The following is a 16,158-nucleotide window of genomic DNA, read 5'->3' on the forward strand; positions in this document are numbered from 1 at the left end:
CTACTCTCTTATTTTTTCTTTATCAAAACCTGTATTGTTCATTTATATGGGATAGTATAAAATATGCAAGTATGGTACATAGTGAATGGAATATGGTATAGTATAAGATACAATATAAGATACATGACAAATAAAAGGTCTTGGTTCAATCACCAGAGTGAAACAGTAGTTAAATATATTGAAAAGAGGCCCCATTTACAATATTCCTAATTTAAGAATACAAAATCTTTTAACAAAATGACCAACAGCAAAAATGTGCCAATGTTGCTTATAATAAGGTTAAATACTTCAAATGTTTAGTAGTCTATAACAAACTATATGCATTTATATACAGTAACGTCTCCTTTGAACACATCTATATATTTTTTACTCACATAGTGTCCTTCATTATCTGTTTAGTTCAATATTCATAATATTAAACATAGAACATGTGAGAAGTAAAAACTCATAGAAGACAAAGAGATAGAGAGAAGAACATTTTTTATTTATTTCAATATATCATTTCATGCATACACAGACCATTTAATTTACCAAAGCAAAATGTAACTTGTAACAAAATGCATTGGTTCCTTTGGCTTTGAAGTGCATAGAAATACATCTGATTATTTCAGCTGTATTCATATAATATTAGAAATCAAATTAGCTGATAAGAGATTTTGATTAACAAACCCTCTTATTTTAAAAAACACGTATCTTCTTAACACTTATACTGTAGGCTAGTAATACTGTAACATTTCTAGCTGCACATTCATTATCATCCTACCCAAGACACAGGCTACACTATTCACCTAACTAAAATACTAATTGGATTACATTAATATTGCCATTATTTCACTTGCATATTTGTTTTAATAGAAATAAAGTAAAGTAGCAGGCAAGCTAATCAGGACTCCAAGAAGCCAGATAATAAACCGTTTGATTGAAGAAATGTAGAGATTCTCAGCATGCTTCGGCTCAGTTTTGCAGTTTCCGCAGGGCTTCGCACAGTTTCCCCATTTCACCTGAAATATAAAAATCAAATTGAGTTACCTTAAATGTCATTAATTGCTCCATATAGGTCATCAAAAATAGTTCTTTTCAAATGATTAAACAAAGAAAAGCACTGTTATGTTATCCATCTGGACCATACCATCATCCTTTTTACTTTAAAATCAGATTTTCAAAACAGAAGTTGAATTTAATGGGCACTTATTTTCTTTAAACTGGCAGTGTTACCGTAATCTTTCTCAATTTTTCTCAACTATAGTTATTAACATCTGGAAGTGGACATCAGATGTTTGTGACCTGCTTTATAATATGATATATTTCAGTTTAAATGTAAATGAGTGACATACTGCCGATGCTGTCAGCCAGGTTCCTGAGCTGCTGGGTGTTGTCCAGCACTTCGATGCTCTGAGTGTACGGATTGTAGCGCACAGTGAAAGGCCTCGGGATGGTGTTTGCAAATTTCCTGCAGGCAGACAGTCATTAATGTTACACGTTTTGTTGAAACCTAAACTTCCAATTATATGCAGGAGTAAAATAACGACATTTTCTTACCTCACTTTCTCTTTGGCATCCTCAAAGCTCTCGGCGACAAAGTACACAGGCTGGTACTCGGTGATGGGGTATTTCTGAAAGCTGGTCTTGGTGGGGTCAAAGGGCAGGACTTTGGGCTTGTCTGTCAAGCAGTACTGAAAAATACCAGCAAAAAAAGGTTATTTCCTTTAAATGTCTCTAAATGAGTGTCTCTGTCCCCATCAATACTGCAGGGAACAGGAAGTGCGGCGTGATTCAGGGCTGGATGTGACAAAGTGCACATCCTCTGTTACAGCCGCTGATGTAACGGTGAACTCGATAGCGACATGTAAGTCCTCTCTCTGTTCCTCTCTGCCCCCACTCACCTACTGAACTAGTTTACATGCACCCTGCTGAACAGTGAGCCCCCTCCACCAGCGACACACAAAACCAGAATCAGAGTAAACCACTGACCCATTTTGTTGTGCAACACCCTGCATGTATTATCAGGGGTTTAAGGTATATGTAACTTGTCTGCTAACAAGGACAAGACCTTTGATATATATTTTATAGATTTGGTACTAACTTTATCCAAAATACTGTATTTCTGTTTGTTTAATTCTCCTATAATGGCAACATATCCCATTTGAGCATGCGTCAAACTGTCAAAAATATACTTCAAGCCACATTTTCCAGTTAAAATGTTTAAATGTTGGTTGTTTTTAACTATATATTTGAACCGGATGAATGATTTTAGTCATTGGACGTCATCTTAAATGATCAGAGAAACATGCTGAGCAAACACTGATATTTTGTACGTGAACCTTCTTTCAATTGTGTCTTTAAACTATATCATCTAGCTGCTGCGGGGGCCATGTTTTGTCTAACCTTGATCCTAACCCCCCCATTTCTTCTTACCTGCAGCTCTCCAAATGATGAAAGCAAGCCAGCTCCGAAAGCTTTGATTTCTGAGCCTTGCTTACACAGGCCAAACTCCACGGTGAACCAGTACACCTGAGGACACAAAAAACATAATTCAGTCACAAATCCGTGGTAGAAATTCACAAAATAAGGAAGGTAACTGTAATTAAAAGTAACTACATGCTAGATACCACTAAAGGCACTTTTCTTTTGTAATTTGCGGAACTGGCCCCATAAGGTCTTTTTAAATGCAAAATGTACTACAGACACCTCAGATAAACGAACACTCTCACATCAATGTATTTAAAGTTATGCATAATACACACATGTAACATTTACTCTTTTATATTGCTGATAAACTCAATCTGTTTGCATAGGGACAGTGGCTGAAAACCAGACCTAATGTTTTTGTTTCTGAGGGTCTTCGGCATGAAAACAGTTTTGTTAGACTCCGGATACAGCCTACCAAAATGATTTAACATTTTGTTTCTCATGAACACAATACTCACAGTAGCAAGTTTCTCAATGAACTCATCAGGGGCACCGAGGGAGGCGAGGCCAATTTCCTACACAGAGTACAATCAAAGCATAAGGATTAGTAATCATAATCAGAAATATGTTAAAACGATTTTAATTGTAATTGTTCCTCTAAGAGAGAGTAGGTACAGCAAAACAAAGACCCAAAAAGTTGAAACAAAATCAGCAAGGAGGCAGAAAGACTGTAATTGTTGCAGTTAAAGTATTACAATGTTTTAACAACAATGTGGCATATTTCCTCATATCATGCAGCCCTAAATCATACTACATGTTGTATTTGTTATGTCTTTACCTGTGAGAATTGGGCAAAACCGGAATCAGCAAACAGAGGAACATGTCCCAGGAGCTCATGGCAGATATCCCTGCATTAGAAACCAAAATGAGTCTTTAAAAATCAAACAATGACATAATATTTCCTTGTGTTATGCATAGTCTTCCGGACACTCACGGCTCAGGTGTGTATGTGGGCTTGGAGCTGTGACGAATGTACTGCGTGGAATGAAAGACGCGGAAAGCAAGGCCCGCCAGGAAGTCCCGGGACGAGAGCAGGCCGGCTACCGGGCGCAGCCGGAACCCTGTGCACGCTGCGGGAGGAGAGGTGAGGGTTAACAGTATTTAAAAAGAGTCAGGGCTCAATAATGACTCAGATATATATTAAAGCAAGGCATCATCGGTCAATTATACAAAGGTTTCATGGGAATGAAAACTCAACCTTTTCCAAAAGGCAGCATTAGGAATAAGAAAACTCATATATTGATGTCAAAATAAATGTAGCTAAATGTATGGGAAAGCTGAAATCTGATTTGCCTTTTACCTTTTCGTAACCTGGAAATATCCCTAAAGATCCCAATTAAAGTGATACGTACCTTTTGAACATTATTAGGGCGGCAGGTATTCTATTTTATTTTATCTTTTATTGCTAATTCAGATTTTAAGTTCTTATATGAATATTTGAATTATTTTAGTATTTTTTATTATATTTTATCTCATTCTTAAATGGAGCAAATGTCACAAAACCCAATTTTCCCCTGGGATAAGTAAAGTATTCTGATTTGTCCCACAGAGGGGAATATATTGCATTACATTTAGTATTGTCTTCACTATTTTATTTCCTTAGTTATTTTGTCTTTTAAGTATATTGTATGTTGCAGTGTTGAAGAGCCTGGAACCCTACCAACAACTATGCTGTAGTGATTAGGCATAAGACAATACATATTTGAATCTTTTATATGTTAGAGCTCTGGGTCCATGCTCATGCGTACACTGCAGGAAGCGGGACACGTCCTCCAGCTGGGGGATGTTGTCCTGCCTGTAGCCGCAGTATTTCTCCAGCAGGGGGAACACCCGGTTGTGTTCGCGGCAGGCGTGAGTCGGATACAGGGTCTTCAGCTCCTTCAACACCGTCCCCCATGTGACCTTCTCCTCCTCCGTGTACTCCACCCGAGGGATGATTTGGCCACTGAGACAAAGACATTAGTTTAATGTGGATATAGGAGTTTTGTGTAAAAGGCTTTTCCTGGAACAAGCACATCTAAATGCCGTGGCACCGTTACAGTTAAGAGTAAAAAGGGGGAGTACATAAGTTTACCCGCAGGACTTGCATAAGGACAGTATGTATATAAGTGAAACTACACTGCTACAGTTATATATACCACTGTTTGCCTAAGATCTTACATATTTATGGTGGTTACATTTGAATATTATAGTATAGTATATTGATATTTATGGTTATGTTATATCAAACATGTCTCAATTGTTGATGGAGTTATTTATTTGTAGGTTTCCCCCAAATGTCCCCATGACGGTAGACTGCGTGAGCACAGCGTCACTTATTCATCTTTCTGAATCACAGTGTCACGCAGCTCTGTAAATGGGAGCCATGTGACTGGATATCTCAGTGGGTTCGGCTCTCTTTGTAGTGCCTGTGAATAATACTTCAATAATAATGCTCTATTCTACACAGAAAGACCAGGGTCATTTAAATGCACCATTGACTGTCTGTAATGTGTCTCTATTTGTCGATGATAATATTTAAGGCAAGGCAGATCAATAAATCAACCAGAATAACCACACAATGTATAAAAAAGAGAGATGGAGTTGTAGAAGAAATATCATTTTGAAGTAGTTACTGTCTGTAGTTGAAGGCAATGTCAGCAAACTCCTTTCTGCGGGCTCTGTAAACTGGATCTGTAAAACCCTGAACACACACACACACACACACACACACACACACACACACACACACACACACACACACACACACACACAACACACACACACACACACACACACACACACACACACACACACACACACACACACACACACACACACACACACACACACACACACACACACACACACACACAAACAAAGGAAAGCCATGTTAGATCTCATGATCTCAGCCTGGCCACTCACAGCTAAATCAAAGAGTGGAAATCCTCTGCTGAGGCTAAACCCTGTGGCCTTTGACAGCATTATGCACTCCGTCTCTAATACGTGCGCGCAAATACATATTCAAATGAAGCCTTTGTAGAGTGTTTTCCTGCTTATGATGAATACATTCTGCTTTAATGGCGGTGGCAAAAGGGAGCAATTATCTATAATTATAGGGGCTCAATTAAAGCAATGACATCAATTTGTGTGTCTAGATAGTTTCCATTAGAATGGACGGGAGAGTGCGGCCTGTCATCTCCGCAGCTTTCATTAGAGATGTGGGCGTGAGTGGGCGTACACACACACACACACACACACACACACACACACACACACACACACACACACACACACGCACACACACACATGCACACACACACACACACACATGCAGAGGCAGGATGTGCATGGATGGGTCAGTCCTTACCGGATGATCAGAGTCCAGCTCAGAGCCGTAGCTAAGGATCTGGTTGGCAAAGCGGTCCAAGTCCTGGATGTCATTAGGGAACCATGGCACTGGAGAATAATTTGTGAACAGTTAGTAAACATTTATATGTTGTGTTTTTATTCAGATCAAATTCATTAAGAATATATTCTACAAACACTGACGGCCTCGAACAATGAAGAAACAGTCACTTTATCTCCTTGCTTCGTGATCATTTATATTTTTTGTGTTAAATAATTCAATTGTAGTCCCAGTTAGGATTTGTTATTTATATAAGATAAGATAAGATCAACTTTATTGATCCCACTTTGGGAAATATTTGCGTTGCAGCAGCATAAAAAGACATGGCATTGTACATTAAAAATTAAAAGACTAGAAATAAACATTCCAAAATGTAAACATCTCAATAGAACTAAAATAGCATTAAGAAAATATACATGTTGAATTACAAATGTATAGTATCAAAATATAAAGCTGGATATTATATATACATAAGTATGTGAGGAATGGAATATTAAATAGTATATATTATATTATGATTCTTGATTGATATACATTTACAGATTGATATTCATTTTGAAAACGTAGAGGATGTTTTACCAATAGGATTTTCCTCCAGTGCCATCTATGGTATTTTGGCCCTGAGCCGAACAGTAATAAAGGGTCATCTGCTTGTTCAAATGGATTTATGACACTCAACATCACTGGGGCCCCATCATTAATCAAAATTTGTGCAGTGTGGTCCAGCCCGAGGCCTCAGGAAGACAATATGTCCCTGGCAGGCTCCTCTTTAAACAGGCAGGCTCCAAAACTGGCTGTAAATACCCTGGTCTACTTGACCATGACCAGCAGCCCTCAGTGTCTCCAGGGGGGTCAGAGGAGGATCCATGGTGGCCCTGTCTGTCTCTCTGCCGTGACCTTGGCATGTTCTCTCTGCCGGGACACAGAGCTCCTCTGTTCCTGCCGAGCCTGTGGGTCCTCAGACGCTAAACTAATGTCATTCTGGAAACAACTAATAAGGGGGTCTTGATGTGGGCTGAGGGCCATCAGTCTAATCGGCGACGCTGGCTGTCCATTACCCGGTCTGGCTGGGGGGTCATGGAGCAACAGCCAACACTGAGTACAGTTGATAAATGGACAATTGAGCCGTTTTGATCTCTATTTAATTACATTTTTTAACCATACTAGCTGTGTGGCTCCAGGGATGTCAGAGTTGGTTAGTCGGTCAATGACTTTGACCCAGACTCTGAACATCTATTCACTGCAAAATGAAGCATTCCTTGCCTCACTTGTACATATGTACTTATTGTTAAGTGAGGTTCGTGTGCTAAAACACTGTGTAACATGGAGAACATGGTAAAAATACATCCTAAAATAAAATTGGCATTGGCAAAAATGGTTAATAACTGAGAAGATGGTATTATACCCATTCTCTGATTATAGTTAATAGAGCTAACCTGTGTCCTTCAGCTTGTTGCGGGACAGCTCGTGCACAGGGCCGCTGATCTGGGTCCGCAGGCTGTCGATGACCTCGTCCAGGGCCTGAGAGCAGCTGGAGTCCACGCTGATGAAGAACTCGTGCTGATCTTTCTTCATCCCCGACGGACGGGACTCGATGTGCGTCAGGTTGATGCCCTTCTCCTGAGGATCACAGGGGAAAAAAGGAGACAATGTGAGTCCTGATTTTTTTTATCATTAAACTTGGCTCTTTTTAATGTACAATGCTTTACTGAGGTCCATTGGTATATTAAGAGTTTTCCTACTAAGACCTGTGTTAACTGGTTCTTTTCACTGTACCTACTTGTGAGTTTTTAAGAAAGAGCCAGTAAAAATGTCTTAAAAGTACTTCTGGATTCATGACTGGGAAAAATAAAAGTTCAATTTTAACCTACTTAAATATTAATTTATATCTCATTACTACATTACTACTCATTGCCTTCATTTCCCCCTAATTCCAGTTTCTAGTGATTTCCCTAAAGATCTACAAAAAAAATATGTATCCATGGTCTGGTGTGTCTGGTGTTTGTGTCTTTTATTAGCTTTTTTGTTGACTTGACATTTCATGTAATTTTCAGTTTGTTGTTTAGAAAGTTTCATCAAAGAAAGAAAGTGGAACAATTACAAAATACATGAATATAAGATGCATGCGTGATTGCTGCAACAGGCTGCAGTACTTTGTTCTACCACTAGAGAGCGCTGTGTTGTAACAAAACGGATGCTTGTTAGATATGTTTACATTACTTCATTGCTCCATGTTGGAATTGCTTTCTTACAGTAGCATGTAACAAGGTATTGCACCGGAGTTGAAAACTCAAATAAAAAAAGAAGATAAACAATAAATATATACATATTAAGAAGAAGAAATATGTATATCACAATCGAATAGACAATATAAATATACAGAGTAACCACTCTAATAGACCAACCTACTACTAACAAAATACAAACACATGCTACTAAATACATTATATTTAAATGCAATGAGGTACAGTTTGAGAACAATATAAACCTGGGAAAGGAAAACAGTGGAGTCTGGTTAAAAATAAAGAGAATTAGGTAGGCAGGAAAGATTCCCTGTATCGGTCCTTGTTATATCGTACCTGAGCCAGTCTACATTTGTATGAGTCCACCATGGAGGTCATGGTCTACCTTGAACTCCCTCTCGCTATCATTCTCTTTCTGCAAACTGACCTTGAGCCGGACACACTGGACTTGCATAATAAAGGAAACATTGTAGTGGTTTAGTGCAGAGTAATTCAATGTGCAGAGTAATTCAATGTCCTTTTTGCATTTAGGCTTTTTTCATCATGCAGCATGAACCCAAACTCTTTTGGACATTCTTCCAAATACTGTACACAATACAGATGGTGAATAGCGTGACTACATACATAAGTAGTCATAACCAACACAAATGTATTTTTGCTTATGTAACTTTGGGGAGGGAGAGGGAGTATGTAGTTATCTGTCTACTATAGGCTAAGCAAAGAGGAGGGTCTCTTGTTTGCTCCCATCTGGATCCTATTCTACATTTTACAGCTTTTTAAAGGCCCATGTGGTCCTCGAGTACAGAGATGATTCCAGGCTGGCATAGGAAAGAAAAAATAACTCGTTTTCTATTCACTGCCAGTAGATGAAGAGTACATATATGAGGGGTGAATAGCAATGTTGTCAAATTGAAATTATAAAAACTTTATCAATGTAATTGTTTCCCATAAACTCAAGAATATTATTAAAAGAACATTAGACTGGCCAACACTTAACACTTTATTTCACCTTCCAAATCTAATGTAGCGAGTTCAAGTAACATCTATATCCTTCATTGATATTTGTTTTAAATCTTTATTTGGACATTTAGTCTTTCAAATAATCAGTAACCTTTTATCTTTTTAAAAAGATAATAATTGTGTGAAATTTGCTGCATACATTTTTGGAATGTATGCAGCAATGTTTTGTACATGTATTGCAAATTAGCAAAAATGATCGGAAGAGTGAAGCTTTAGGATAATAAATACATAATGTAAAATCAAAATACCATGATTTTTAAATGATGTGTTTCTCACAGTTAATCAGGTTAATTGATATTGCTGTTTCTTTGCACAAAGGGAAATACTTGTGTGCGTTGTCCAGCTTAAAGCCCAGGCTCAATCCTGAAGCGAGCGAGATGCAGGGGTCATTTTGTCAGATTTCTGTGCTACTCGGAGCCTCCCTCTAAGTCAGGCGGGTGACACCCTCCTCCTGTCGCCCTGACTGAGGCGCGGGGTCACGGCCGGCCAATGGCTCTGTACGTCACATGAACGCCACGCTGCTGTGTCACATGGGCTCCAGTCAGTGTGCAGCTTTCTGACTGAAATACGGAGATTAGACATTCACAAGATGAAAACAAAACCGTGGTAAGATGCCAGTGCTGAGCTAAACGTTAGCACATGGCCAGGCAGAGCAGACGTTTTCAATTTGTCAGAGAAGAAGATGAAGAAACAAGTGTAGGACTTTCTCTTCAAAGCTGTGATTTTAGTGGACCAACATGTGTAACATTACTGTAAGGAAGAGAGGGATGGGTGAAGATGGGTTGGGGGTTGTTTTGCCAACTTTATAGAGAGGCTGTTTAAAAAAGAGGATATTTGCGGGAGGAGTAGGGGGAGGATCAGGAAAGTGAGAGCTCATAGGTTCGAAGAGGTTCCTGATGTTTACTGCTGTTAGGAAAGCAGCATTTGGCACATATTGGATATTCAAAACAGTCTGCCCGCCCACATCTCCACCCGCCAAACTCACATGTTTTTTTAATCTAAAACATCTTTTGACTGGGATTTGTTTTGGATGTTTTAAAATGTTTTGCTGCAAAACGTCAGAGAGACAAACTGTGTTTTGTCTGCAGGAGAAAAACTTGTTCTGATGTCCATGTTGAAGATTAAACAATGAAAGCGCTGCCAATCAGTGGTTACTTTGAGCCTTCCAACTCACGTACACAGAGGCAAAAGAAATGACTGTTCATAGTACTTTATGTTAATCAATAACTTAAATAAATAGATAAAAGACCTTTAAAGTTTCATCATCAGGCTGATATTGACATTTAGGGATCTTTGCTTATTTCTTTTCATGCTGACAGTAAAGCACACAACTGATATCAGAAATGTATTAGGCAAAAATGTATCGGAATATTTTTAAGTTATATTGGTTTATTATTACTGATGTATTAACTTGTTTAAAAGGAACAATCCCCACATTTGACACATTACGTTTGGTTTATCTATCACACGTCTGGGCAAACACGGTTATAATATTTAACTGGAAGTGATTTTTGTGAAGTCCAATGCTGTTTGATTTTCAAAGTAACCCTGGGGAGGTTAATGGATCATAGAGCCATCTGTCAGGATTGCACACTGATACACAAACACATGAGATAAGATCAGTTTGTTTAGTTTTCTTCTTCAAAGGGTCACAGAAAGCCACGAGCATGAAAACTGCACTAAAGCAGCTACAGATAATTATATATTTGCAACCTAGCTATGTCTTCTCTAAAACTGTTCAAATCCAATTACTCATGAACTAGATCTTGTTCAACTGTAATGTAGTTAATTCATGCATTATGTTTGTCATGTTGAATGTTAATCAGTAACTTTATAACTTGAAAGACCTGAGGAGGTTTCATCATCAACTCATCATGACCATAATTGTTGACACTTTGGGAATTTAGTTTCCTGTTTTTGTACAGATAAACAATTAAACCTTTTTTCGCTAAGCTAATTTACAGACTTCTCAACTAACTCTTAGGAAATTGTTTTAACAAACCCCAGTGATAAACTGCATTCCTTCATGCTGAAGCTCTTAGTGTCAATTGTATTGTCTGTAAGCCTAAATCTTGAGGATGACTTAGTAAGATGCATCCCCTGAAGCATCAGGGCTCCTGAACAGCAGTTTTAAAAAAATAATTACCTCAAAGAGCCGCAGGCCTCTGGCTAATGCTCCGACCTCCTCCTTCAGGGAGAAGATGCAGGAGATCACTTCTGACTTGTTGGTCTCCTCCTCCAGGTACATGGAACCCCTTCTCCGCTGAGAGGAAGAAGAACACAGAACTTGAAAGTGAAGTTTATAGGTGTCCTTCAGGTATTTCGATTTACACAAGCAGAATCTCAGGGGAGCCGCTTACACTTCTTCTACTGCAGGAGTGAATGAAAATAAGAGGTTAACTGGATGTGGACATTTTTATAGTTTGTTTTGATTTGTATATCATCTATGATGTGATGAAACACATGTTTCTAAATCTGGCTTAAGAAAAGTTTTGATAATAAACTTAACCAGAACAAAGCTTCTAAAACACCACAGTTGCCTTAACTCAGATTTTCAGATATATTCTAATCGCTATAGTTCATCTGGGTTGTCCCCTAATTCCTCACATGTGTGATTAAGTGAATCCACATTTCATGCATTTATTGTGCATGAAATCTGGCTTAAAGGAATGGCATGTGAGGCGTCTCATCTAACGGCTTGAAACCCTCACACATTGAATCTTTTGATACTGACCTTTTCCGCTATTATGCTGGCAGACCATCTTATGCACACATGAGAGGATTTATGACAATGAGAGGACAACTTTTCAGGTGTTTAATAGCGGATCTGAATATCTTACAGATGTAGGAATTCCTGCACTGACAGACTGTTATTTATCACAGCACACATTTCACAAGGAGTCTTTACTTCCAACATTTTAAAATTAAGGTTTAGGTTAGGTAAGTTAGTGAATGTACCTTTTGAAATGTACAATAACAGCATGAAAACGTATATTTGGGAAGCTTAAACACTTAATATGTTTCTGTTGGTCGACTAAAGCTCTTGCTTTTATAAACATAACATACAGGACCTTGTTTTTATCCAGGCTGCCTAAATACCTGTGCATAGATTATTTTGAATATGTGTGCTTTTGCATTGCCTTTAAAAAATGTCCAGGTATTTAATGATAGCACAAATTGTCCTTTTTCAGGAACATTAGCTTTTTCTGAGTCAACCTGCGTGGTCTGCTGTAGCATACCTGGAATATTCCAGCTAAGCCTGCCTCTATTGTTGCATTAAAAACAGACTAGCAGAAAGAAGATGATTGACAATAACTTGTTTTGCCTAACATTACCGTGTCATAACATAACAATACAAATAATCATTGGTGCGAGAAGTATTACAATATTGTACTAAAGTAAAAGTATAAGTACCAGAGTGTAGAAATACTCTGTTACAAGTAATAGTACTGGAATCAAATTGTTACTCTAGTAAAAGTACTAGCATCAACATATAATCACATTTCCAAAAGTTAAAGTGCTCATTATTCAGATTGGCCCATTACAGAATAATATGATATGTTTTGATTATAATTATTGATTAATTAGAGTGTTATCAAAGCTGGTAAAGGTGCAGCTAATTTTAATTCCTTTGTATGCTGCGGGGTAGTTCGTGAATTTACTCCAGGTGTAAATAAAGTGTTGATTATTTTTCACATCATTAAACACATCTGCAAAGTAACTAAAGGTACTAAATAAATATAAGGGAGTAATAATACACAATTTAAGTGCAGTACTTGAGTAAATGTAGTTACTTTACACCACTGCAAATAAATAGCTGGATTTCTGGAAATGAAAAGCCAGATGCAAAGAAGTTTTAACGTTATAGCAGGTATCATAACATGACATTTACCCCTGTTCCTGGCTCCTCTGTTTCTCCATCTATCCCGTAGTTTCCATTCACTTTCTTGTGTGCTGCGTCCATCCTCTTGCTCTTCAGGTGATCACAGTGACTGTGCTGATGCTGGACTCTGACAGACTGAGTTCGGCTCCTGCCTATAAATCCGCTGTACCGTTGGCCCACGTGACACCACACCCCCCTGTGCGCAGCATCGGTACGGTATGTCTCGGGAAGGTTGTTGTGAAACAGAATTACAATGGCACATCTGGGTTTTGTTATATGACGGACCCGGGTCTGCCCTGTTGGTTGTCAGCTGAAACATTTTCGTTTTGCTGCTAACCTGAAGCGTCTCAGCTGACTTTCTAAAAAGCCTTTGCTGAACATTAGGCTACTCACAGATATTTTTAAACTAGGCTATAGATTTTGATTTAAGCACAAGCCGTAAGGATCAAAACACAATTGTAATACCAACACAATTGAATCATGCTGGCTAGAGTGGCCAGATGTAGTTCATTGAGCGGTTTCACACACAAAAAGACTTACTTCAAAGTTTTACGGCAAAACTTATCTTTTAAATTGACAAACATCATATGTTTAATTCGTGGCACAATTCAAACGGGATCGAAAGATAACTTTTCTCTCGCCATTGACTTCAATACATAATTTCCGAAATAAGGTCACATGGAGGTCCACCGGAAAGGGAGGGAAGTAAGTAATTTTCAAATCATAAATCTATCGATTAGATTTCTGATTCGAAAATTATAAAAGTAGGGTAGACATGTGGAGATTATCCGACTGAACAAAATGTGATCCGTCTCTTAAATGTGTCAACCACAGACCTTATTTCGAGCTATTTTCCAAAATCCTATGGAGAAATTGCATTGCTTTTTTGTCGAACACTTATTGTTATATTATACATCCATGGAAGGAACCCATGCGCAGCTTACTTCCGAGTTTTAGGACACGTCACTGTGGCAGATATTATACATGTGCATGCAGGCTGCTGCATGGCTTTAGTGTTGCAGGCAGCCATAGACTGTATAAAGGTTGCAGCAGACTGTGAGTTTAGTTAACAAAAATACATTTTAAATGCGACACATTTACCGAACAGATTTGACAGGGGATGCAGGTAATGATACTAAACAAAGATCTAAGGTTAGTTAATTGTAATCATTAATACCGCCACGAACAAAATATTAAGTACAATTAGCAAGAATTAACGTTAGCCTGAAATCTAAATACAAATAGTCTACTTACAGTTAATATATTTAGTAGTTTGTGTTGGTGCCATTGTGTTTAATGGGCTGTCTCCTCATGATCCTTCCTGATCAGCTCTGCATCACACTGGTCAATCACACTGGTCAAATTATGGTTGTAAACAATACAACCTAACATCACATTAAATTGCCATTACAATCATAATAGCATTACATTTTGTCAGAAAAGGACATCATCAGTTCCTGAGATCTTCTAATACTGTGTAGAATTAACGTTTTCGTGTTAACAATTTAACCACCACCTTCACTGCACTGGTAGCTTTCATATGGCGTGTAGAAGTTGTGAGAAAATAGTCTATAACAATAATGAAAAGGCATATGAGGTGATTGCTAGCACCAGGGACATTGGTAAATGATGTCCTTTGTCTACTACAAGCTATTCAATTAGATCAGTTACACACCATTTAGATGCAGATAAACTGTATTTTTTTTCTAGGAATAACTATTATTATTTTTCTTTATTTACATGATATAATTACCTTTACCATGATCTGAACCTGATTATCTCAAAAATGTTACACTAGGTAGGCTACAGGAACTGTACTCTCAGTGCAGTTATCCTTCTAAACTTCTCTGGCATTAGTTAAAGGCCCTATCACCTAACTTTCACATCTGCATAAAGGACATACAGACCATTGGAGACGCTAGCAGCTAGCTTAGAATAAAGCTTATAGGTTGCGCGAATATTTTCATGAATATTGTGACATTGCTATTAATAAAACAGGACCTACTGTACAAAGGCAGACATAGACGCTTCAGTAAAGACAGCAACTCCTGCTGAAACAGAAACAGCTAGGTGAGGAAAGTGCAGTAAAAACTCCAAGAGCAGCAGTCACGGCCGACATACTAATGATAGCTTCGACTACTCAAGCTACAGCACTTGTTTTTACCGAGTTTTATTTATCGGAAAAACGTTGTCGGCCACCCTTTTAAAGAACGTAGTTGTAAGTTAAACCATTGTTTTATGAGTAAATTAAGGTAGGCCTATGACATTGAAGTGCCATAACCTAATTTACTATGTTTTTAGGTCGTTTAGTATTTAGCCTTGTACTTAAGTGTTTTGAGCTAAATGCTAACATAATATAGCCATTAGCCAAAGTGCTAGAATCATTACGTTCATGTTTGCCATTATCATTTTCTTGGTGAAGCGTGCGTTAGCATGCTAACATGTGCTAATGCAATTGAGGTGCCCATATGTTAGTGTCATTAGTTTCCAGGTATTAGATCAGTCATTATTCTGACATGAGGGTGCTATATAAAAAGTGAAAGAGCTTTGAAGCTATTTTTTCCAGAGATTAGTCTTGTTTTCCTTGGTTGAACAGCAAACTTTGGCATAGTGAGATTTTTTGCAAGTCTTCTTTATTTATTTACGTGTTTAATGAAAACAATTAGGTTGTTTTGGAGGTAAATGTATTGTGATTCGGATATGTAATTTATTTTCTTCTTTTTTATTATTATTTGGTAATATATTATAATTTCAGTCCCTGTACATTACTTCGTTTAATTCTTTCCTTGCATTTTTTTTAGATAATTGATACTTATTTCGCCTTAAGATTTTAGGTATCTGAGGGAAATAAATGGAAAAACACATGATTGGATCTAAAGTCACTGACTTTAGCTTCAGCTCCCCCTATAGTCAGCCAAGTAAATGCTGATGGAGGTTTGAATAGTTTCATAGAAAGGCAACAATTGATCCAAACAAACATCTAATAATCTTTATATTTCCTTTTTTTGGAGTAGACTAGATGAGTCATGCATTTGATGCGATGAGTGGCGTGAAGAACTACATCACCTGCATGTGTACACTTGAAGTATAACAAGCCTTCAGTCCATTTTTAAAGGTAAGGAGTTTAGTTTTAACATTTTCCTTATCTGATTGCA

At 37.9% G+C, this 16,158-nt stretch overlaps 1 protein-coding gene across 1 annotated transcript; it reads right to left on the reverse strand.

Moving 5' to 3' along the window:
- Positions 1-463: 463 nt before the first annotated feature.
- Positions 464-13,166, reverse strand: pah (phenylalanine hydroxylase). The gene is made up of 13 exons (XM_034226046.1): positions 13,013-13,166; positions 11,267-11,383; positions 7,294-7,477; positions 5,819-5,907; positions 5,085-5,152; positions 4,218-4,414; positions 3,404-3,539; positions 3,248-3,317; positions 2,928-2,984; positions 2,416-2,511; positions 1,540-1,673; positions 1,335-1,450; positions 464-1,001 (listed from the first exon to the last, which is right to left on the reverse strand). The coding sequence occupies exons 1-13, from the start codon at positions 13,082-13,084 to the stop codon at positions 955-957; spliced, it is 1,383 nt and encodes a 460-aa protein (XP_034081937.1). The 5' UTR covers positions 13,085-13,166; the 3' UTR covers positions 464-954.
- Between the last annotated feature and the right edge of the window lie 2,992 nt (positions 13,167-16,158).

This window comes from Gymnodraco acuticeps, unplaced genomic scaffold (assembly GCF_902827175.1).
Source record: "Gymnodraco acuticeps unplaced genomic scaffold, fGymAcu1.1, whole genome shotgun sequence".
In the NCBI taxonomy this organism is placed as follows: domain Eukaryota; kingdom Metazoa; phylum Chordata; class Actinopteri; order Perciformes; family Bathydraconidae; genus Gymnodraco; species Gymnodraco acuticeps.

What these genes read in the sequence shown, in the direction of transcription:
- pah (XM_034226046.1), bottom strand. Translation starts at nt 13,084, where the DNA reads ATGGACGCAGCACACAAGAAAGTGAATGGAAACTACGGGATAGATGGA. An exon ending in CAGAGGAGCCAGGAACAGGG is followed by an intron (nt 11,384 to 13,012) that starts GTAAATGTCATG and finishes TCTTCCTCTCAG; the next exon opens with CGGAGAAGGGGTTCCATGTA. An exon ending in GTTTTGCCCAATTCTCACAG is followed by an intron (nt 2,985 to 3,247) that starts GTAAAGACATAA and finishes TACTCTGTGTAG; the next exon opens with GAAATTGGCCTCGCCTCCCT.